Source organism: Toxorhynchites rutilus, chromosome 3 (assembly GCF_029784135.1).
Source record: "Toxorhynchites rutilus septentrionalis strain SRP chromosome 3, ASM2978413v1, whole genome shotgun sequence".
Taxonomy (NCBI): domain Eukaryota; kingdom Metazoa; phylum Arthropoda; class Insecta; order Diptera; family Culicidae; genus Toxorhynchites; species Toxorhynchites rutilus.
The window spans coordinates 139469349-139493431 of NC_073746.1; the positions used below are offsets into that span (position 1 = coordinate 139469349).

At 37.0% G+C, this 24083-nt stretch overlaps 1 protein-coding gene across 1 annotated transcript in view; it reads left to right on the forward strand.

Moving 5' to 3' along the window:
- Window positions 1-24083, forward strand: part of LOC129777239 (uncharacterized) — a 105992-nt gene that overhangs the window by 41016 nt on the left and 40893 nt on the right. The window contains exon 3 of the mRNA XM_055783400.1: window positions 12278-13014. Coding sequence (XP_055639375.1) covers window positions 12278-13014 — 737 coding nt within the window. The remainder of the gene's footprint in view (window positions 1-12277; window positions 13015-24083) is intronic.

Consider the following 24083-nt stretch of genomic DNA (forward strand, 5'->3'; position numbering starts at 1 on the left):
GTAGACTAAATATAATCAAGTGTAATGTAATTTTCGTTCAAAAAATTACAAAATAAAGTGTCCAAAATTAGAATTCATTCTGTCCGAAATTTGATTTGATGTCCGAAGTTTGATTCTTATTCGCTTCATTTGAAAAGCATTTTATTCGATGATTTTTTTTTCAATCAAATAGGTACCAAAGTAGAAAGCTTAAAAGCATATTGAACTAATTTATTAAAAATACCAATAAAATAATACCTGTGCATAAAGTTTAGATCTGTTTTCTGCATCATATGTCTTAAGCGTCTGAAATATGATTCAGAACGGTATTTTTCGCGAGAATCAATATTTTGCTGGAAGTTCCTTTCGAAAATTCGAAGGTCACTTTTTTCCCATACATTCATTGGCACTCTAATGTGCATAATATGCAACAAAGCAAAAATTAGAAATTAACATTTTTCTCTAAAATATTTTGACGTAATTCTCGCAGCAGGAATTGGCAATCCGTTTTCTTTAGTCCAAGTAATAACTTTTTCGTTTTCACATAAGGCTGTTTCAAACCCAATTTTCGGACTCTTCATCTCCATCAACCTGATATAGTTCCAAATCTGATGTAGCATCTCAGAATAGTTGACTATGTCATCGTCTTTCAGAACCTCAAATTCCACGTCCACGTCGTGCGCGGTATTGTCCTGGTCAATCAATTTCTACAGAATCGAAAGTATGCGTTCTTTTACAACCGTCAACGGGATATCTGCATTTTCCATTATTTGACAATGCACAATGGTCAAGGAGATGCATTTAAGTGGAAATTAGTATTTAGAGCTCGACAGTTATTCTCTAGACTAAAACTGTCTTCGACAAAGTTGTTACATATGAGAGAGCGCTCATTTTCATGTTTCCAAAAATAGGGTGACCAACATTTTCGATTAAATAAAAAATCTAACTTTCTTATCTCTATAGATAGAGGTAAACATAGTTCGACAATGTTGTAGTCCCAGTTATTTGAGACATCTTTGTAGAACAAAGTTTTTTTCTATCTCTTGAAATAACCGATAAAGCGCCCTTTTCCTAAGTTGCATTGGGGTCACCATCGAAAAACCTGTTTTTTTGCTGTAACTTTTATATTTCAAATTCTACATACAAACTGTCTTCGAAATACTGTTAGAACATACTGATACAAACATTTTTCGATGCAGGACTTGTCAATATCTCAACTTTACTCAAAGTTATTGATATTTCTTCCAAAAAAAATACGCTCTCTTCAATTGCTTACCATTCTTTCTGGGGCAATCATGAAAAAATGTTTGTTGACGGAATTTGAAAAAACAAATTTTAATCTATATAAAATGTGATTTTCAAAGATATGTTATTTTTTGTATTTGAGTAAATTAAAAATGAAATCATGAGTTTTTCGGTGAAAACCATTTTTATGTTACAAAAATAGGGTGACCAAAATTGTCGATGAAATAAAAAATCTAACTTTCTTATCTTTATAGATAGAGATAAACATAGCTAGAGAATATTGTAGCCCAAAATATTTTAATCAACTTTGTAGAACAAAACTTTTTTCTATCTTTTAATATAATCGATTTAGCGCTTTTTTCCTTAGTTGCATTAGGGTGACCATAAAAAAGAGGATTTTTTTGCTCTAACTTTAATATTTTTTAATTCTACATCAGAGCTGTCTTCGTACGACTTTTAGAGCTTATCAAGACCAACATCGGGGGTCCCCGTAGCCACATTGGTTGCGCGTTCGCTTAGTAAGCGATCGTACTCAGGACCCTCATTGACCATCTTTGTGTTGTTACAGAATAGCTACGTCCACACAACAATCATCAGCGATGGAGATCGATTCACGGTCGAAATAAGATCGATTTATCCATACAACTGCTCTGCTCTGCAAGACACATTGGGCTGCTGTTCTATAAATAACTCAACAATGATCAATCAACTGTCTCCGCTGTCCGGTGGTCCCACTGGATAATGGAAGAACAGAAAGAATACTCTTACGGCTACTGTGTGAATGTACCATATGTAATGGTATAGAAGGAATACTGGCGAATGGCAACTGTGTAATGTGCTAATTATAGATATATGATAACCATGTGACATGTACACGATTAAAATTCGGCTCTGTTACAGCTAAAATGCTAATGAGCCTTAAATAAATAAATGGGATAAAAAAAAAGACCAACATTTTGCGGTGCACTTGTCAATATGCTAATTCTACTCAAAGTTATTGATGGTTTTTCACCCACAAACTCATGACTACAATTTTAATTTACTCAAACACGAAAAATAACATAGTTTTGAAATTCACACACTATGTAGAATGAACTCTGTTCTTACAAATGCAGCCATTTTTTTATTTCATCGAAAATGTTGGTCACCCTATTTTTGGCAACAAGAAAATGAGCGCTCTATCATATGTAACAACTTTGTCGAAGACAGTTTTTGTCTAGAGAATAACTGTCGAGCTCTAAATACTAATTTCCACTTAAATGTATCTCCTGGACTCACGCATAAGCAATTGCTTGTAGTTGGATTTGACCATTTGAATAATATTTTGGTCCATGAGTTGTAAGAAGGCGATGATTTTTTTTTCGATTTTCAAAACATTACCCCTTCCCCCAGGGGGCGCTGGTCGATTTCTGGCTACGACAAATAAATGCGAAACAAATAATGCACAGATAAATCAGTGCAAATCATGGTTATTTTACGTTTACCGAGAGATTTTCTTCCAATTTTTGTATGATTCGATTGTCCGGAAAAATCGGTTATCCGGAGTGAAGTAAAAATCAACATTCAGGTTAATCGAGTCCGGCCTGTATATCGGTTTGGCATGGAATGGCTGGTCTTTTTATATTTCAGAGGCAAATTATGTTTGAAGCCTCTATGATGCATAAAAGAAAGCGTCATCCGTCTTTCTCTCTTTTTTTCTTTCTTTTTTGAAATTTTACCTTAAGCTTTATCGAGTTTTCTTTAGTTATCGACATAGAGAGAGATCTGGAGTTTTCCTTCAAATTGAAAATAAAACAAAAACGATAAGAAGTGCACGACATCTTGTAAATAGTGCCTTTGTTGCGGCAAACCGTCAGTCTCGTTCAATAAAGGGTGTGTCACATCAAATTGCATCACGGAAAAAACGCTGTAGAAATTTAATTTTTAAGAATTATATCTTCAGCTTTCGCTTATAATCAGATAAGAGTGTATAGATCACGTTGGTCATGCTTCACTGTCAATTTTTCGTAAATTTGGAAAAATGTCGTCGAACGAAAAAGAGCGTCGTGAATTAATCCTGCGCACTCATTTCGAGAATCCGGAGTTGTCACATCGGGACATCGGTAAGATGCTGGGAATCGTCCAATCCACGGTCAGCAGAGTACTAAAACGATACTTCGAGAACCTAACCATCAACCGGAAGGTGAAGAATGGCAAAAATGGATGCTCCGTCAGTGAAAAAGATCCCAAGCGCGTAGTTAAGCAGTTTAGACGTGATCCGAGAAGTTCGGTCCGGGATGTCGCCAATAAGCTGAATTTGTCAAGTTCATTCGTCCAGCGGACCAAGCAGCGGGAGGGCCTGCGTACATACAAGGTTCAGAAGGCTCCTAACCGCGACGAAAGGCAAAACATGGTGGGGAAGACGCGAGCCCGGAAGCTGTACACCGAAATGCTGACGAAGCCGCATTGCCTGGTAATGGACGACGAAACCTACGTCAAAGCGGACTTTCGTCAGCTGCCGGGCCTGTTGTTCTTCTCCGCAGAGGACAAATTCAGCGTTCCGGAGGAGATTCGCAAGCAGAAACTATCCAAGTTTGCCAAAAAGTACATGGTGTGTTAAGCGATCTGCTCTTGCGGAAAGCGGAGCGCCCCCTTCGTGATGACCGGCACGGTAAACGGGCAGGTTTACCTTAAGGAGTGCCTACAGAAGCGCTTACTACCACTATTGAAGCAGCACGAGGGCCCGACCATCTTCTGGCCGGATCTCGCTTCGTGCCACTATTCAAAGGACGTGTTGGAGTGGTACGAAGCCAACGGGGTCACCTTCGTGCCAAAGGAAATGAACCCGCCCAACGCGCCGGAGCTTCGCCCAATAGAGAAATATTGGGCGATTATGAAGCAGGCCCTCCGGAAGAACCCAAAAGTTGTCAAATCGGAGGCGGATTTCAAGAGAAAATGGATTTCTGTTGAAAAAAACTACAACTTGACGTTGTACAGAACCTTATGGACGGGGTAAAGAGGAAGGTGCGAGCATACGGGCTTGGGCTCGAAGTATGAATAAAAAGAAAATGCCAAAAGTTGTTTAATAGTTTTTATTTTACTGTCTAAAATTTTCAAAAGGATCGGTCTACTGGGCGAATTTCTACAGCGTTTTTTCCGTGATGCAATTTGATGTGACGCACCCTTTATTTGAAACAGCAACATTTTTTTATACATCTGTTCACATCGTTGTAACAAAACCGAAGAATGTCGGGTTGCTCGTGTTCATGTTGGAATAGTTACGATAGAATTTGGCTTCCAATGCGCTACAAAATCACTCAGATCAAATTTTGTGTATGTTTGTCCTCGACTAGTTTGATCATTATGAACTCGCTCAATAAAGTTCCTAATTTCAAGAGATTTTCATGATTTTCCAGTCATGACCGTGCAAATAGGCGACTAATTCTCAAAATCATATTGCCGGAGTTTTTTGAAGTTTGTATAAACAGCAAAGTCAAAGAACTTTCTTCTCTTCGTCCACATGAAAACACCTGACCAAATGACGGAAATAATATTTGGGTCTCACGAATCACTTTTTGTTTTGATTTGTACGAATGTACTAGCAAAACCAATTTGAAAGAATGAAAATGCATATTATTGAGGTTTTCTAGATATAGATTGACTTTTTACAAATCATATTCAGATTGGTTCTATTGGATGAAAGTATTTCACGAAAACTGTTAAAAAAAAGAACTCAAACACTTCTTACAGCGAAAATGAAGGAAACCAGCCGATGGGCATTGAATGGGGTGAAAATGGGTGGTAAAAACGATAACGTTTCAGTCTGCTGGAATAGTGCGTCACTATAAATAACTTGTTCGAAGACAATGTTTAGCAAACACAAACCACCGCCACATTTCGTCGTTCGCCCCACCGCAAATCACCCAGCTGTTTAGCTACTTCGTCAAATTAATTCGCGCTATCGAAGTAGAATCAAAAGAAGGCAACACAACACCTCAAATTCATGGGAAGAGATTTCTCACTCTGGTTTTTTTTCCTTTTTTTTGCGCGATAAGCTATGGAATATAAACATAAACATCAGTACGACGGCCGTCGGCGGGTGTGACCTTCTTTCGGTCCTTGCTATTGACAGTTTTTTTTTCGATGCGATGGTGAGGAATCTTGTGGATGAAGAGATAAAAAAACGATGAGATTGGTGATTTTTCTGTTTGGATGTATTCGATTTATCGATTCCACTGAACCAAAACAAACCGTCCGGAGGCACGCGTTCTGACCGGAGGAACCAGTTGTCTTTAAGTTTGCTGGGATAATGAAGCGATATTCTCTGCATCAGCATGATACGATTATTTTTGCAACTCTCTTCTCATGCGAATAATTCTCTAATATAAGTTTACAAACTTGTTGGAACAAGATTTTGTTGTGCTTCACTTGTTTGTAGAATTTTGCCGAGTTCCAACCAAAACCAATTATTAAATCGGTTACCGGATTCGAAATTATCACCCATATAAATGCATACCGTATGCAGAGTATATCACACACTCTGTCAGAGTTTCGCGAACCTTTTGGATTTAGTTTACTTCAGACGAGCATCTTAGAACTTCAAAATCGGATCGTTGTTAAATTATTTGTTTGAGTATTTGTCAATGAACATGCATTTCATGCACTTTTTCATCCTCTTATAAATTGAGGGGCTTATAATGAAAGGGGTGTAAGAGATTTGTTCGATTTCTCTACATCGACTCTCTCTTTTGGTTATAACTTAGCTGCAAACTCATTCTCAGCTGTAATTAACAAAGTGGAAGATAGGTCAAAACCTCATCTATCATCTATTCTATAACAAACTCAAATTGGAACGTTTTTGTAATTGAGTTATTAACTAACGAAAAAGTTGATGAAGAGAAATCGATCAAGTCGCTTACACCCCTTGCATTCTAAGCCCCTCAATTATGTTGACTTCCGAATTCTCTTGAACCCTAATATTGCTTAACCATGGAATCCATGGTTCAGGGATAATAAATAATAATTTCAATGGCATTTTTTGTGGAACACTTCTACTACGGTATCCGTTATCCCAAAATAACAATTCTAGTAAGAACGAAATCAACAGAATATATCTAAAATCGAAAGTCCCACCCATCGAATCCAAATAAAAAAAAAACATTCACTTCACCAAATGCATCTCTTGGTGCTCTTTTTCTCCACGTGTATAAATAGAAAGAAAGATATGTGATCCTGAAAACTTCCGCCCGTTCCAAAGTCAACCACCCAAAACAGAGCATCGTGTAGACGCCCCCATTCATTTTACATGACTTGCTGGTGCTGCCTTTAACTTCCAGTTCGAGAAACCCCCTTCCGCTGGATATGTCGACGAATCTGTTCTGGGAAGAGAAATTGCCCGCCAAGCCGCACCACAAGTTGGTTTTTCGCGTTTCGACTCCGCGAGTTTTGTGAGTATGGTATACTGTGAGCTCAATTGTGGGAACAAAAGAACATCTGTTGCCTAATTGTGCATTTCACGGATGAGGTTTGAGAACATTGAAAAAAAAGGATATTGTAAGTTTCCACTACTTGCACAGAATTCTTCAAAATGCGATGTCGCGGGTTATTTTGCATATACTTGACGAAGTCATATGTAACGGATTCTCCTTTATCGGTTATCCCATCGCCACACGAACCATATCCATCATCATCGGGCCAACTTATCAATCATAATACAATTGTAGAGTGATAACCAATTAGCACACGCTAATAGTAACTGGATAATTGCCTCAGCCCGATAGCTTCGCTTGGGAACTCGCGCGCATTCAGTGCGTTTTGCAAACGGCGGTTTGTCAGAGTTGTAAATATGAGTGATTTCCTCTTTCGCGGCTCTCTTATCGGCACGTATGTTGTACACATTAACTCAATTACATTATCGCAAATAAAGCTGCTAGTAAACATCCGGCTGTTTGTCCGGCTGTGGAAAACTTAAATCGAATCATAATACCGTATCGTACACATTAAAGATAACATCGTCATAACCTCTGCGAAAACTCTTCAACTGAAATTTGAAACCCAGCTACAGCGTGGCGCCAAAAACCATTAATTAATCCACGTGTGCTGCTGTCCTGCCCTGAATAGTTCCCATCCCACCGTATGGTTGCAGTCCCCAGGCAGGGTGGGGTATGCATAAAAAAGTAGCACTACTAGACAAAACGAAAGTTTTATTCGCCGTTTTCCGACGGGTTTTTCATACTTTCGTTCGCCGTCTCTTTTGGAAGTTCTATAATTACGCGCGAAAAGCACACTCCTTTTTTGTCACTGGATACAACGACATAAAGCCATCTCAATGTGTATAGTAACAAACAGAGAGAGAGAAAAAAACTAAACAAACAACTATAACGAATCCTTTTCACACTTTCCACCGCCAATAATAAAAGGATAGCTTGGAGGGAACACAGTGTAGGGGTGGCTTTTGCACTTTCAGTTTCAGATGATTTGACGTTTGCATTTTGCTTTCGTGTTGGAAGTGTGTAACGATCTTTCGAAAAATCAAACCGGAAAATATCGACATAAGATGGAAATCATTATACAGTAATCATCCGATAACTGAACCTAGTTTAACTGGCCTGCTTTTTAACTGGTCTTTGGCTCATTTAAAAAGAAAAGCTTCGTAAACAGTTTCGTCATATTCAATTTGAAGATTTGTTGTATTCGAATGTAATTTGAGATGTTATAAAAAATGACATAACAGTAAATGAATAAGGTTTTATTTCTAAAAAACATGAAATAAACAAAACTATGACTATTAAAAAAAAAATTACAGGCAAACTTTTTTTTGTGCCGTTTCTTTTTGTGCGAATTTTGTTTTGGTTATTTTTTTGTGCGATTTTCTGTTGTTGTGCAGTTTTTTCCATTTAGTTTTTTTTCGATGGTTTATATGCATTTCAGTGTGAAAAAAGCATATTTGCGTCTAAATTATCCACTTCTCAAATCATTCCCATCCTTTCATAAAATATTCTAAGTTGCACATGACATGATTTCAAACAGCAACAAGTTCCGACATGCAACTAAAAGAACAACACAGCCACGCGCAACCGAAAAGGCAAACTGTCCCATCACAAAGCAAGGAAACACAAGGGAATCGAACGGTGAACGGCGTGGATTTGTATTATTTTGTTGAGGAAACTTTTTTATGCGGTCCCTATCTACCGTACAAAAAATTTTTTTTTTCAAATTGTGAACCGAACACACGACCGAACGATTTTTATGCGAATTTTTTGTGCGGTCCATATCCCCCGCACAAAAAAAAGGTTTGCCTGTATTTTAAAGGCGAAACTGCCTTGTTTAAAGTCTCTTAAAAACAACTGAACTGACATTGTTTTCGGGTGACAAAAACATTGACTAAATTACAGAAAAACAGTTTCCCAAAATTATATATCATACCTGTTGTCGCACTCAATACAAAACTTCCAGTGGAAACCTTTTGTGTATCCAGTTTCACGATCAACGGAAATCAAACAAGTCATTGAAGTTCCCTTCGATTTTATTTGACGTTTTACATGCCGATCCAGTTAGAAAGCGAATGTCGATAACCGGGCTGCCGTTCCGATTCAGTTACCAAATGATTAGTGTATATTCAGGTTTTTGGTAGTGTTGTAAGTCTTTTTTCCGTTTCCAAGAATTAAATTAAACTAACTATTAAATATCCATACTTACAGAAGACTTCGTCCGTTTGTTGGAATTCGAGAAAGACCTTTTTTAAAAAAAAATCAGACATATTGTGGGAAACTGTACCTTCCTTTTTAACACATTGCGAACCGCTCACGAGTTTTCTCGTATTTCGCAATCAGGAAATAACCCGTGTTTTCTACACTTGAAGGTTAAATCCTTGGTTTGCAAAGAATGTAACAAGGCCTACCGATGGCTCGCTTTCGTTCCATCCACATCGAAGGAAACGATCTCATTCGTGGAATCCGAACAAATGAAGCGTTCAAATTTGCCCCAATACGTGCGGTCCTTAATATGTTAAATTCAGTTGTTCATTCAGTGAACGAAGGGGAATATCTGCCTAGAGTATAAACAGTGGATCTCGCTGAGGCCAACTTTCATTCTTCGTGAGGAAATCGACTGAACAACATCGTTGCTGGGCCAGCCAGAGTGGAAGAGGAATATTATGGATAAAGTAAAGTTTTCCAATGGCCTTTTTGAAGGTTAGAGATGAATGAACTGAAGAAGTTTAAAGTCTCAAGCAAGGAAGGAAGGCAAACTTTCAGTATCGTACTGTATTGAAAGCAAAATTGTTTTGCGTCATCACATGTCTTCGTTTCGGATTGAGCTGTGGACGCGACCAAATTACTCACTCGCGGATGTCTCTGGCATTGCAATCGTTGCATCAAACTGACGCCATTGCATTAAGGTTCTGAGCTACACAATTGTCTGGAGGATCAAGCTAGGCCACCAAGAAAATATATGTTCTAGAATTTTGTCAGTGATTTGGTTTCGCATGACGGTAGGAAAACTATCTCCACAAAGGATTACAGCTAAGCTAACTAAACTGGCAATATTAACAGAAAGGGCTTCTGTTGAGAAGAGCGCAAAACGGAGATAAGTGTGTATATTCCTTAATGTGTTAAATTCAGTTCATAACCCGTACGTAAAAAAAGTGCATCTTCGCTACGCTGAAACCCCATTTGTAACTGCTCCGGTGTTCATTGGCCCTGTAACGATGCAACAATCGCCTTTTTTCTTATCCTATGATTGACGATTGTGTGGTGTTGCAAATTATGCAGTCGTGATGATAAATATAAACAAGGAGATAACAGGAGGGAAATATTTACGCTAGGGTATTGGTAATGAATCTCTACTGAGGTAAATATTCAGCCTTTTTCCAAGCAGCTAACATTGTTTGTTTTCTGTCATCAATGCATTTAACTGACGCTATGGTGAAGCAGGTGTTAAGATTGTGCACCAAAAAAATATTTGGGGAATACCAAGTTATTCAATAAGTTATATCAAGTTATAAACTTATGTGGGCTATCGTGTCAGTCGCGAAACTGCTTTCAACTAGGATTGCATTTGCGCTTATCTTGATCATAATGAAGCAGTGCTACTCTTTTCGATGTTGTTGAGATTACCAGATAGAGTTTATTTCGTTTATTTAGTCACCAAGAAAGTGAATATCGATCTGAAATTTTGTATGTGATTTGGTTTCGCCTGCCAATAGCAAGACTTTCTCCACTAATGATGGCAGCTGCTCTTATCTCGAGCATGTATTGTTCTACGAGCACAAGAATGAATCATCAAACAATTATCGTCAAATGATTCTACAATAAAAAAGCATTTCAGAGCGACCCAACTGGTAGAATGGTTATTTCAAAATTTTCGTAGCATTATAAAATAACATCCGCAGTTATAAACAAGCGACTTGAATTAAACTACAGCGTAGTTCTACGTCAACAATGCGGTCGTGTCTTGAACACAACCTCCTATAATTTTTTTGCCATTATTGATTAATGTTGAAATTGATGAAAACCTAAAATTTTGAGTGTCTGCTTCTTTCAACAGCTATGAAACGCCATCCCAAAACCCGACTTTGTTCTCTAATCGTATTGAAATATCGTTTGCAATAGGGTTGATAGAATCATTTCTATAACTGTACTTCGAAGATAGATTTATTAGCATTGTTAGACAAATCTGTCTGCTAGGTGGATACCACCGAGTTTATTTATGGTGGCTTTTCAAAGAACAAAAATTAAGCGGGGTGTGTCAGCGCGCTTCAATCAAAGTTGTGCTTTCGCCATGACTTTCGGAGAATGAATTGGAAAACTTTTCCCGTTTTTTTAGTGCCAGTGGCATGGAACCAGACAAAACAGATTATTGACATGCTGCAACTGGTATAAATTAGATTTCTAGCATCAGTTTATTGCATTATTTTGGCTTTAAGGAATAAATTTTTTGTGCTTCAATATATACTCAAGCGAAGTGTGTAAAAAAATTGTGCTTGCTGCATATGTTCTTTGAACTTATAAAAGTGTACATGTACAATAATACAACACCCCAACACCCCAGTTCGCACGGCACTTCAGAACGATAGAGCCAAGTACATCAGTTAATCAAATTAGGAGTAAATCAGCAAATCCAAAGTTTCGAACCATACATGAGCAGCATATAAAATTTGTTGTCTTTTCTCTATCTGCGCTTATCATCTCCACCTATGTATGTACGACAGCAACGTGGGTCAGTCACGATACACGAGGGAGTGTTTCCAGCAGGAGTATGCGACGGCTTAACCTCAATAGTGACCATCCGCGGAACACTCGGGATTCCACTAATCTCAAGTAGCCAGGATTTAATGGTAGTACAAGTATGATTTAATGACATTGATCTGCATATATACTTCATTTGAAACATGATTCAATTTTCCGTGAGTTCAATAAATTTCGTGATAGAAATAATATGAGTCTAATCAGCTTCTTTACTGTATCACACAGGAACTATACAATAGGTTCGGCATGTAAAATTAGCACCCTTCTAAATTAGTTGACAGAAAAAAATCGTTGTTCTGCGACGCTCTGTTCCGGCCACCTAATAATGTTTCTATTTTTTCTGCATCGTAAAGTTGCTTGTTGTTTGCATAAGCGATCCACAAAGAGGGAGGTAGGTGCGATGTTTACTCTTCCATTTAATATTCACCTATCACACTGAAGATCATCGTTTGCTGACATCGCATCCATTAGCTAAAAGCTAGATGAATCCGTGTGATACATGCGAGACGATACAGGCACATTTTATTATCCTTCCACGAGGTGGGAAGAAACTCCTAGGAGCGAAAGTTGTCATTAAGGTATTAATTTACCTGTTGTATAGCGATCTCCCCCCTTTTCATTGTTCATGTATTCTTCGTGTGATTCGTGTGTGCCTTGTCGATAGAAAATGCCACAAGTAAACATATGAACCTTGGCAGCATGTCACATCAATATATTTTTTCACAGAAACGAGCTCGAATGCGGATTATACATCCAATGTTTCTAATGTCATCAAAATATGACATTGAAAAGACTAATAGCTGACGTGTATATTTTCTTCTTTTCAGCAATCGATACATATTTTCCCGTCTCGAGGCTTCATCTGAGCATTCCCATATCCAAAGAATCATACATCATCCTCCGGAATCACCCACTTTTGAATCTCGCCCCGTTCCGAAAGGATGACACTGAGCAATACCGGTACGCAATCGAAAGTCCGGCAGATCGGTATTTGAATATAAATTCCACCTCCGGTAACGTTTGGATTACCTCTCATTTTCTCGACCTACGAACGCCCACCGAGTTCATAATTTCCGCTGCGAGTCAGCAACACACCGTTCGTCTCAGTCTGACCATAACACCCATTTTGGTGGAGGAAAACTCCCTGCCACGCTTCTGCGAAGCCCATTTCGAAGACATCTGTTTCTGGGAATCTGCCACCTATAAAATTGCGGAAAACGAATCACCAGGGCTCAACATTGGCCCGCTCGGTCCAGAGTTGTATCGACAGCTATGCCGGACACGCTCCGTCATTTACAGCCTTAGCAACGTCACTAATTACCTGTATGAGCGTAATGGATCGATTTACAGCAGTGCATCCCTGGATCACGACGCAGCCCGGCCAGGCGCCCAGCTGCAGGTCAGCGTCAGTTGCACGGTCCATCTGGGGGACAACAGCAAACCAAAAAACGTAGACAAGACCATCACCGTAATGGTGTTGGACCGAAACGACAATCAGCCCCGCTTGGAGCACGCTAATGACACTCACATCGAGCTGTATCTGGACGATCCCCACGTCACTCAGGTGAGCTGTTTTATTTGGTAGTAGAGAAAATGGGAAATGAGAAATAAATAGTGAATTGCTTATATATGAACCCGAATTTGAATGCTTCAAAGAAGTCAAAGAAGTATTACTCTTTTTTATCAATTGCCGTGAGTGGTATTTTGTTCGTTTCTTCTCATTGAATTATTCAAAAATTACCCGTGTTTATTATGTCAGAAATTCATTGAAAAAAGATCTACGAAAAATATCTGATTTTGTCCATATCTCGTATATTGAATTTTAAGTAGATGTTTTATTATTTCGTTTCGAGGATGCACCATCCTGCATTATATCGATCTGAAGATTCGTCAACCGTTCTCAGGTTCTCAGATTTTAAAGATAAAGTGGTAGTTTTGTTTCTTATCGAAAAATATTTGATCCGCGTTTTTTTCATTTTTCGTTAGGGTGGCCATTTCCATTTTGAGGTTTGTCCGAAAAATATTTTTTTTTCCAAAAATTGTTTTTTTCTAAAATTTATAGCTTTTGAACCTCTCAACCGATTTAATGATCGACATATCAAATTGAATCAATGAGCTAATCTTCTATCAAAAAATTGATTTTATTTTCGTTATTATTGATTGTAATCATTTTTTATTGTTTTCATGGCTTTGGCTATGTTTTTTTCATATTTTTTCTTGAAAGCTGAGGATTTTTTACGTAACATATCTCGATATCAGAGATGTTTTTTTTTCATTTTTGATATATCGTTTTTCAAAGTTAACCAAGTTAACAAAGTTCACCCTTTTTTCTACTACCAAAAACCCATAAACCCAATAAACCCTGATTCAGATGATCGACACATCAAATTGAAGCGTGGAGTTGATTTTCTTTGAAAAAATATTACTTTTGCGAGAAATTTTCGTTTTTGTAATTATTGATTGAGTTAGTTTTTCACAGTTTTCTCGTTTTTCATAGCTAACATTTCTGAGAACAATATTGCACGAAAAAAAATAATTGCTTTGAAAATTGCAGAGCACTGAACTTCAAGTTCGTTTTTCTCGAAATCATAAAAATGTCGCATGATCCGGTCTGACTTAACACCGACCAACTGTCCCACAAGTGATACAAGTGAGAGGAACTCTTCACATTTCATTAAACAATAGTTTACCGCTTATAAAAAACCCGTTGTATTGCTAAACAGAAATGCTTAAAGTTTCTGGTAGACAAATATGGTAGAAAACTTTGATTGCGTTTTTCTCAATTGCTGGTTTTGGAATATGGGACAACTATGCATAGAACGGCAGTATATCGGTTTGGCATGGAATGACTGCTTGAGTAGAAAGAGGGCTAGGTCATTCGCAATTAGTTTTTCCTTTCTGAAATATATAATTTTTTTTTACTGATTTCAACGATTATACTTATTTTTTTTAAATTGTAACTTTCGAACCGAACAAATTCGCATTGTATCATCCAGTTTTTCCTTTTTGAAATATATTTTTTTGCTGATTTTAACCGACGTAGTTTGTTACGGTTACACTTGGTTAACCCTTTCCCTTACAACATCGAGTCTCACTCGTGGTGCACTTGAATAACAAGGGCGCTAGAACGCTCAGCAGAGTAGTGAAATCACTTGATGTGTGACGTATTAAATAATACGGGAAGGGGTCAATACCAGCACTGCATTTGCAAACTTTGCAAATCCTGGAGATCACGGCTTGACTCGTGTTGCTAAATAATGTCACACTTTTCTTTGTTGAATTCTGATGATTACGCAGATACAAAATAATGCTATTTCTTTTCCGCCACTTTACATTTGCTAAATATACAACAACTATTCGATACCTGACCGATCGATCAAGAGTTTTTTGACAGATGGCTACTGTTCGAGAGCTGTCGTTGCTCTCTGAATTGAAACATATTGTATTTGACTACAAAAACAAGCTGAAAACTGAAAACTTTAGCATCCAAGGGTCACCATAAATACATTTCTACCTGTTATTGATTTTGAGGTAGGATTACGTCTTTCGGGAACATATTGGGGTACAAATTGAAAATAGAAAATCGAGCACATCGTGAAAATTGTCCAATTTCAAACGCTTATCGCTCAGTCATTTCATGATAGATTAATGATTTTTTTATATTGAAGAAAATAATATATGCCATGAAACTATCGAACAATTGAAAAATCTCAATTCCTATCCTAACGGAAATACCCACTTCTGATTGGTCGAAATTGACGACACATGCGGCGGGTCCCTAACAGAGACATCAAAACCAAGCTGCCTGGGGGAATTCGGCATTGCAAATACATGAAAGTAGGGAGAGCTTTTGCTCCAACCGAAATGTGTTCCCTAACAGAGACATCAAAGCCAAGCTGCCTGGGGAAATCGACATTGCAAATACATGAAAGAAGGGGGAGCTTTTGTTCCCACCGAAAAGTGTTCCCTAACAGAGACATCAAAACCAAGCTGCCTGGGGAAATCGGCATTGAAAATACATGAAAGAAGGAGGGGGCTTTTGTTCCCACCAAAAAGTATTCCCTAACAGAGACATCTAAACCAAGGTGCCCTGGAGAAATCGGCATTGCAAATATATGCAAGTCGGGGACAATTTTATATTGCAAGTAACGTGAGTGATACGATTAATTTTAGCAAATAAAATTTAAATTTGGAACTTTAATGTTGGTTGCTTCGTGAAATATCATCTCAATGACCGATCATGTATTGTGAAAAATTTAGCACAAGTGTAAGTGTAAAATTGTATGTGGTAGCAGGTGTGTTAGAAATGACTTGAAAGATGAAACGATTCATTACAATTTTCATAAATAAAAACCAAGGTGTGTTCCCGCTCGAGAACAGGTCGTTTGGTTTAAGCTCTCTGTTTTGTTGTGTTCATTTTCACCCAAGGAATGTTTATACGGTGAGTAAAATTGGAAAAGTGAATAAATATTAGAAAAAGTGATTTCCCATATGCTCAACATATAGTATAAGGTGTTGTTAGTCCAATTAAAATTCGCATTGGGTTGAATAAACACTCAGAAAGTAAAAATTATAAAAGAAAACTACCTTTTCCATTTCCAATATGTTTTCTCTATATTAAAGTAACATGTTTTTACTGATGAGAAAAATTGATAATTGTGTTCTGTATTGGTAATTATCTTATATTACATTGGTGAATTTTTTCTTCATTTCATCCATACATAACACATCTCTTCTAGAATAACAGAGGGCGGTTTTCATCATATCTCGTTCCACCTCTGTATCTTTTATCTGATACGCACCATCCAACGACTGTTCACCATCCTTCTTTCATCATCACTCGGAAAACACTGGTGGTGAACAAACAATACCCAACAATCAAACAAAACGGCCCTTTTCAAGGCCACCTAATCATTATCAAAGAGTTTAACAATGTAATTCTTCAAACATATCCAAAATCAACAGATAGCCTAACGGAATCCTACGTCAACTATGCGGTCATGTCTCGGACACAGTGACTTTTTTCTATAACTGTACACCCAAAACAAAAAGAAAACTTTCGAGAAAAAATCTTGAAAAAGTTTTCGTTAGAAAAACTATTTTTGCCATAAACATGCGCAAGTTGCAATGTATGGGAGAGTTATAGGGCACATTTCATCTACCATTTCATCAAAATCTGAGATGACCATTTTGAGAAAATAGACTGTTAGTTTTTGAAACGCTTATTTAGGTAAGGTCTTCACGCCCAGAAAGTTTCATTAAATTCTAGTAGTGTAGTGTATCGATGTATATTTTAGGCGAGAGTTAAAAAAAATATTAATAAGGTTTTTGAGGTGTGGAGACCAGGAAACACTTACATTTAGAGTGCACTTGAGTAGTTTTCAGACAGTTCATTTACATACCTTTTATTTTGCTAGTAATTGATCGGATCGGAATAGTCCCAGTGGTCTTTTTTCGTTTTCGTTTTCGTTTTCGTTTTCGTTTTCGTTTTCGTTTTCGTTTTCGTTTTCGTTTTCGTTTTCGTTTTCGTTTTCGTTTTCGTTTTCGTTTTCGTTTTCGTTTTCGTTTTCGTTTTCGTTTTCGTTTTCGTTTTCGTTTTCGTTTTCGTTTTCGTTTTCGTTTTCGTTTTCGTTTTCGTTTTCGTTTTCGTTTTCGTTTTCGTTTTCGTTTTCGTTTTCGTTTTCGTTTTCGTTTTCGTTTTCGTTTTCGTTTTCGTTTTCGTTTTCGTTTTCGTTTTCGTTTTCGTTTTCGTTTTCGTTTTCGTTTTCGTTTTCGTTTTCGTTTTCGTTTTCGTTTTCGTTTTCGTTTTCGTTTTCGTTTTCGTTTTCGTTTTCGTTTTCGTTTTCGTTTTCGTTTTCGTTTTCGTTTTCGTTTTCGTTTTCGTTTTCGTTTTCGTTTTCGTTTTCGTTTTCGTTTTCGTTTTCGTTTTCGTTTTCGTTTTCGTTTTCGTTTTCGTTTTCGTTTTCGTTTTCGTTTTCGTTTTCGTTTTCGTTTTCGTTTTCGTTTTCGTTTTCGTTTTCGTTTTCGTTTTCGTTTTCGTTTTCGTTTTCGTTTTCGTTTTCGTTTTCGTTTTCGTTTTCGTTTTCGTTTTCGTTTTCGTTTTCGTTTTCGTTTTCGTTTTCGTTTTCGTTTTCGTTTTCGTTTTCGTTTTCGTTTTCGTTTTCGTTTTCGTTTTCGTTTTCGTTTTCGTTTTCGTTTTCGTTTTCGTTTTCGTTTTCGTTTTCGTTTTCGTTTTCGTTTTCGTTTTCGTTTTCGTTTTCGTTTTCGTTTTCGTTTTCGTTTTCGTTTTCGTTTTCGTTTTCGTTTTCGTTTTCGTTTTCGTTTTCGTTTTCGTTTTCGTTTTCGTTTTCGTTTTCGTTTTCGTTTTCGTTTTCGTTTTCGTTTTCGTTTTCGTTTTCGTTTTCGTTTTCGTTTTCGTTTTCGTTTTCGTTTTCGTTTTCGTTTTCGTTTTCGTTTTCGTTTTCGTTTTCGTTTTCGTTTTCGTTTTCGTTTTCGTTTTCGTTTTCGTTTTCGTTTTCGTTTTCGTTTTCGTTTTCGTTTTCGTTTTCGTTTTCGTTTTCGTTTTCGTTTTCGTTTTCGTTTTCGTTTTCGTTTTCGTTTTCGTTTTCGTTTTCGTTTTCGTTTTCGTTTTCGTTTTCGTTTTCGTTTTCGTTTTCGTTTTCGTTTTCGTTTTCGTTTTCGTTTTCGTTTTCGTTTTCGTTTTCGTTTTCGTTTTCGTTTTCGTTTTCGTTTTCGTTTTCGTTTTCGTTTTCGTTTTCGTTTTCGTTTTCGTTTTCGTTTTCGTTTTCGTTTTCGTTTTCGTTTTCGTTTTCGTTTTCGTTTTCGTTTTCGTTTTCGTTTTCGTTTTCGTTTTCGTTTTCGTTTTCGTTTTCGTTTTCGTTTTCGTTTTCGTTTTCGTTTTCGTTTTCGTTTTCGTTTTCGTTTTCGTTTTCGTTTTCGTTTTCGTTTTCGTTTTCGTTTTCGTTTTCGTTTTCGTTTTCGTTTTCGTTTTCGTTTTCGTTTTCGTTTTCGTTTTCGTTTTCGTTTTCGTTTTCGTTTTCGTTTTCGTTTTCGTTTTCGTTTTCGTTTTCGTTTTCGTTTTCGTTTTCGTTTTCGTTTTCGTTTTCGTTTTCGTTTTCGTTTTCGTTTTCGTTTTCGTTTTCGTTTTCGTTTTCGTTTTCGTTTTCGTTTTCGTTTTCGTTTTCGTTTTCGTTTTCGTTTTCGTTTTCGTTTTCGTTTTCGTTTTCGTTTTCGTTTTCGTTTTCGTTTTCGTTTTCGTTTTCGTTTTCGTTTTCGTTTTCGTTTTCGTTTTCGTTTTCGTTTTCGTTTTCGTTTTCGTTTTCGTTTTCGTTTTCGTTTTCGTTTTCGTTTTCGTTTTCGTTTTCGTTTTCGTTTTCGTTTTCGTTTTCGTTTTCGTTTTCGTTTTCGTTTTCGTTTTCGTTTTCGTTTTCGTTTTCGTTTTCGTTTTCGTTTTCGTTTTCGTTTTCGTTTTCGTTTTCGTTTTCGTTTTCGTTTTCGTTTTCGTTTTCGTTTTCGTTTTCGTTGTGAAAATCTCTTCAAAACTATGCTGTATAACACTTGTTTCGTTTTGAGTTGAAATCCTCTGCAAGATGTCAAAACAACGCAATACAGGCAAACCTTTTTTTTGCGAGGGATAGGGATCGCACAAAAAAAGTCGCATAAAAAAAATCGTGCAAAACTTTACTAGCAGCTTTTAAAATCTTTTTTTGTGCGGTAGATAGGGACCGCATAAAAAAATTTCCCTCAAGAAAATACTTAGAGAAACTTAGAGCATTTGATGAAAGGAGGGGAATGATTTCAGAAGTGGATAATTGAGACGCAAATATGCTTTTTTCGCACTGAAATGCATATGAACCATCGAAAAAAACGAAATGGACGATAACTTCGTCAAATATGCTTCTTTCCATACACCGCACAAAAAAAAATCGCACAAAAAAAACCGCACAAGAACAGAAAATCGCACAAAAAAAATTCGCAGAAAAAACCGCACAAAAACAGATTTTACTGTAATGCATTATGATGAGAGTTACATTGACAGTGTCAGTCATTTGTTAGCAAATTTCGGTTTCATATTAATATTCTTGGTACTTGATATCGTTCATATTTCTTCGGGAGTATATGCTTTGAGGAATTGCAGAGAAAACATTAGGACCTCAACTAAGTTTCCGACCGATAATGTTAGTTGATGATGCAAACAGTTCTAGCAATTATCTTGTATTTTTCTCAAGATTTTTCTTTCTGGTAGATTTTTTCTTTTATTATCCCTCAAAAATATCCTGTCAGCATAGATAATGATTTATTTAAACAACTTTGTGAAAAAAGGGACGCGATGAAGTTTGTTGACGTAGGACTATGTCGTTCATTTCTGTACTAGGATGTAAGTTTCGAAAACTCGAGCGTTACGCTTAATGTGCAAGGTTTTGGACGTTTTTATTTCATTGGCGGCTGAATGGCATGGTATCACGATCACTTCATTTGAAAGATGAAAAGTCTACCAGTTATATTTATTATTTATTAACCCATAAGCTCAAAAAATTGCTCTCGAAGCAAACTATTGAAACAACAAAAATCTACTAATATGGATTCCTGTTTGTAAATCCATGATTGCCAGCTGGTCAGCCTCAGTTTCGAAAAACGACGATTCGATGATAATTTTGAATGAATCGAGACGGAATACATGGAAATGGCACCATTGACAATGGGTCCGATTAACTCTCCTGTACTCGCGTGCAAAATCATAACACGTATACTCGCGCACGGTGTCACAGACCGAAAATTGAACTTCTCTGTAATGTTGCCATTGTGTATTTTTCAGGCTTTATTGGCATTTATTTGAAGAAGAGGGTATGATTAAATGAAAAAAACTCCAAAAAATATGTTTTCTTCGTCTTTATTATGTTTTGATAGTCATCTAATTCAGCCTCATCAAAACAGAGTAATTTTTGATACTCCAACACAAATAACGAAATTCGAATTTTTTACTGTTATTAATTAAGAGTAAGCAACTAAGTATAATTCATGGAAGTATAAAGAGCTATATAATAACATAAAAACGTATTAATCGATTGTGGTTTCATTGGAGTAAAAATTGGAACATTGCATAACTGCATGCTCGAAGCAAACATATTTTTTACATTTCATGCAGTTGTTGCGTGTTTTCGGGTTTTTTTTATCAAAGAGAAGAATGTATAACGTATTCTAGATAATTACCAGATGATAAGGGTTCTGGAATATAAAGTTTGCATATTTCTAACATTTTTTGTCTCTGTACTCTTGGTAAACTAAGAACTAATGCCTAATGCCTTAGATGGGGCATAAAACGATTATATAAAAGGATTTCTAGGAACTTCCTTTTCTTTTTCTTGTTCTCCTGTAGATATAGTCCATTATAGAAAAATATCCCCGAAATTGTAACTGTTAAAAATTACCATAAGCCACCGATTAGTTTATAGTTTACTGTTTACAATTCTTCCACAAGTGAAATTCTTCTTTCACAAGTGTGTATATTTATGACCATTATATTTAGCGAATAACTATACGAAAGTCAAACATTCATATATTGCTTTTGAACGTATGAATCTAACGACGAATATATCGACGAATAGTTAATATATGGATCCGTTCAATCCAGTTACAAAAGGGATTGAAATCAAATGAGAATAGTCCCGTAATGATCTTATGCATTATATTCACTGAATATTCCACGCCGCTAACATTAATTTATACAACTCATTCAACAATATTCTAGAATATGAAAAATGGCACTTGTCCAAAAAAGTTACTCCTATACTCGCGTCGGTGTGTCAGACCGAAAGTGATAAAAAAGTGGCACAAGTTTCTTTTGTACCAACACATGCAATATTCTAAACGATGACGAACGACGAATAACGAAGCTAGAGAGAATCGCAAAGTCATAGTGTTGATATTTGCTGATAAATGAACGAATTATTGATTTCTCGGTCTGACAGTCCAGACCGAGTATAGGAGTGTTAAGAGAGATCTTTGAAAATGAACAATTGTTCACGATTTGTTAGATAGGAATTGAGACAGTTTAAAAGACCTTGTCCCATTCCGTTTTTCTGCAATTTAAAGAGTAATAATGGAATGTCTATGTAGTCATACGCTTTACTGAAATCTGTGTAAAGAGCTTTTGCTATCGTGTTGAACGGACGTGTAAAATTTTTAACTCCAGAATGCATTCTCAGAATATGCATGAAAGAAGCATAGAGCAGAGGTTGCATTTATCACCAGCCTTTCAAAATATCCATTCATTAAGAAATGATTACAAAGCCAACGGCAGTCCTACGTCAATCTTGCAGTTTTATCACAGATATAACCCACTCCTAGTTTTTTTAACTCGTGGTTTTGCTCTACTTAGATTTGTAGAAAAAAGCACCAAAATTCCCTTGATTATTTAAAGGAAGTCATACTGATCAAGCTCTATAGGCTTTCTTGAAATTCAGTGCTTGTGCACAGATGGCAAGATTACATTGGAACATGCCTTACGACACCCCTACGTGCTCAATGATCTCTTCATCGGAACCAGACTAGATGGGGGTATATCATAACAACAAAATCACCGCCGGAACGTTTGTTAGTGCTCGTCAACACAATAAACGATAAACAGTGTAATCGTTGTTGGATAGAAGACTCGAAGACTAGCGTCATGAAACCAGGTTTCAATTAGTACAAACATGTCATAGGGCGAATAATATTTGCCTATAATCTTCATACATTTATAATCTACCGCTGCTTGTAGACGTATACTCCAGAACCCTGATGACAATGTTGACGACTTACGGTGACTGTGATAATGGCTTGGAAGACTACTTCCAAATCCAGGACCTCAAAGGTCTACGAGTTTCAAGGCTAAATTCTTCACAATATGATATCATCTAATGTACAGGGCTTTATTTTCCGATTTAAAGTTAAAAAAAACATAAAAAGAATTGGTAGAATGACGATTTTTTTTCTCGTTTCATTGTTCTATCTTTCCCATTAAATGTTTCTCCACGACTTGAATAACCCCGTAACACTGCGCTTATTTGCCGAACATTCTTGTTGGATCACTATTCAAATCTTACTGATCTAGTCGCGATTTCTTTGATTCTGAAACAAATAAACTATTATCGATTGGTGCAACGCTCTGTCTGTTGTCGAGTACCACATTGATACATAATCATTCTTCATCTTTGCTACGACAAGCAAACAATGCCTCAATTGACCTACTGTCAAAGGTTCTGGATAGCTTATTGAAACAGTCGATGTCGATTCACATCGGAAATCATCATTGCACAAGAAGCGTGAGATGAAAGCATTTCACTGCTGCACGAGAATTCAAGCAGTGCGATTCATCTTCCGTCTTTTTACTGAAAGTATTGGAAACGAAATGATGTTCGCAAAGCGGACAAGGGTAGATATTATCCCGTGGTAACTATTTGTTGTTAAGGTTGAAAACTTCGGATAGCATAACCGAAGTGTAGCTTTCCTTCATGCAAAATTCCGGCATTATTTAAACGTGATACTGACGAAAAAACAGTTTATTGCTGCCTATTTGCTTCGAATCACAACAAGCCGCCTCTTCGTATAATCCAACACTACACTAATTGGAAAGCGGCACGCAAATTAATTGGGGGAAATTGATGCAAAAATGTGTTTTCCACAGACAAAAATAAACAGTGTCTGGCTGCTATATTTGGCCGTAGGAGTTTTATTCGGAAAAAATATATACACAAACGGTAACACGAAAGCAGAAAAACGGGCCAGCCGCGACACCCACACTTATCGTTCCCACATTCGGATGTCTCTCCGAATCCATAATATAACCGCGATATGACAGTGGAGAAGTTGTGCTTACGATGCATCGTGCGATCTAGGAATTAATTACTTTTAGTGACTAGGTTGGATTGGGTGGATGTACGCTAATACAGGGGTTTGGATCACGATTATGGTAGGATACGTTGATCGATAAATACAGACAGTGGTGGAGTCGGTAGACGAATTTTTATGTATGAACTTGACTTGTAATTATTTGAACTAATGAGTGATTCTAGCCATCATTTTAATCTTCGGTTTGTTTATCTACATCGATGTGGTTTCCTCATGAATGGAAAATTCGCATATAAAAACATTGAACCACAATTATCTATCACAATATTCGTCACAAGATCACAGACCGGAACATTCCCCAAGGAAATTCCAAGGGCAGACTCCAAAATCAACAAAGTCGCGTTAAACTCAATTTTATCCATTCACTTTTGCGTTTGCCAGCGTCCCACACGTTATGGGAATGAATTGTTATTACAGTGAATTTACATATTTTCAGCTATCGAGCTTTTATTTCCGGACACTGTGCGACGATTTGGCTTTCAGTTAGGTCGATGAACAGCAGTAGCTGCATCTTTTGTATACCGGCAGCCAGCTCAGTCGTAGTACTACGATGAAATGCAGAATTTTGCATATGTGTAATTTTCAGACACAATCTATAAAATATCCAGACGGTGGCCATCAGGGATTCTCCCCCTCCGGGAGGGGTTTGAAATTCATTGGCTCTTTGTTTGTGGAGATGAGTTTTGATTTCCTTTGTGAGGGACTAACTAGGAGGGTTGATTTGGGTACGAATGGGATGCATCA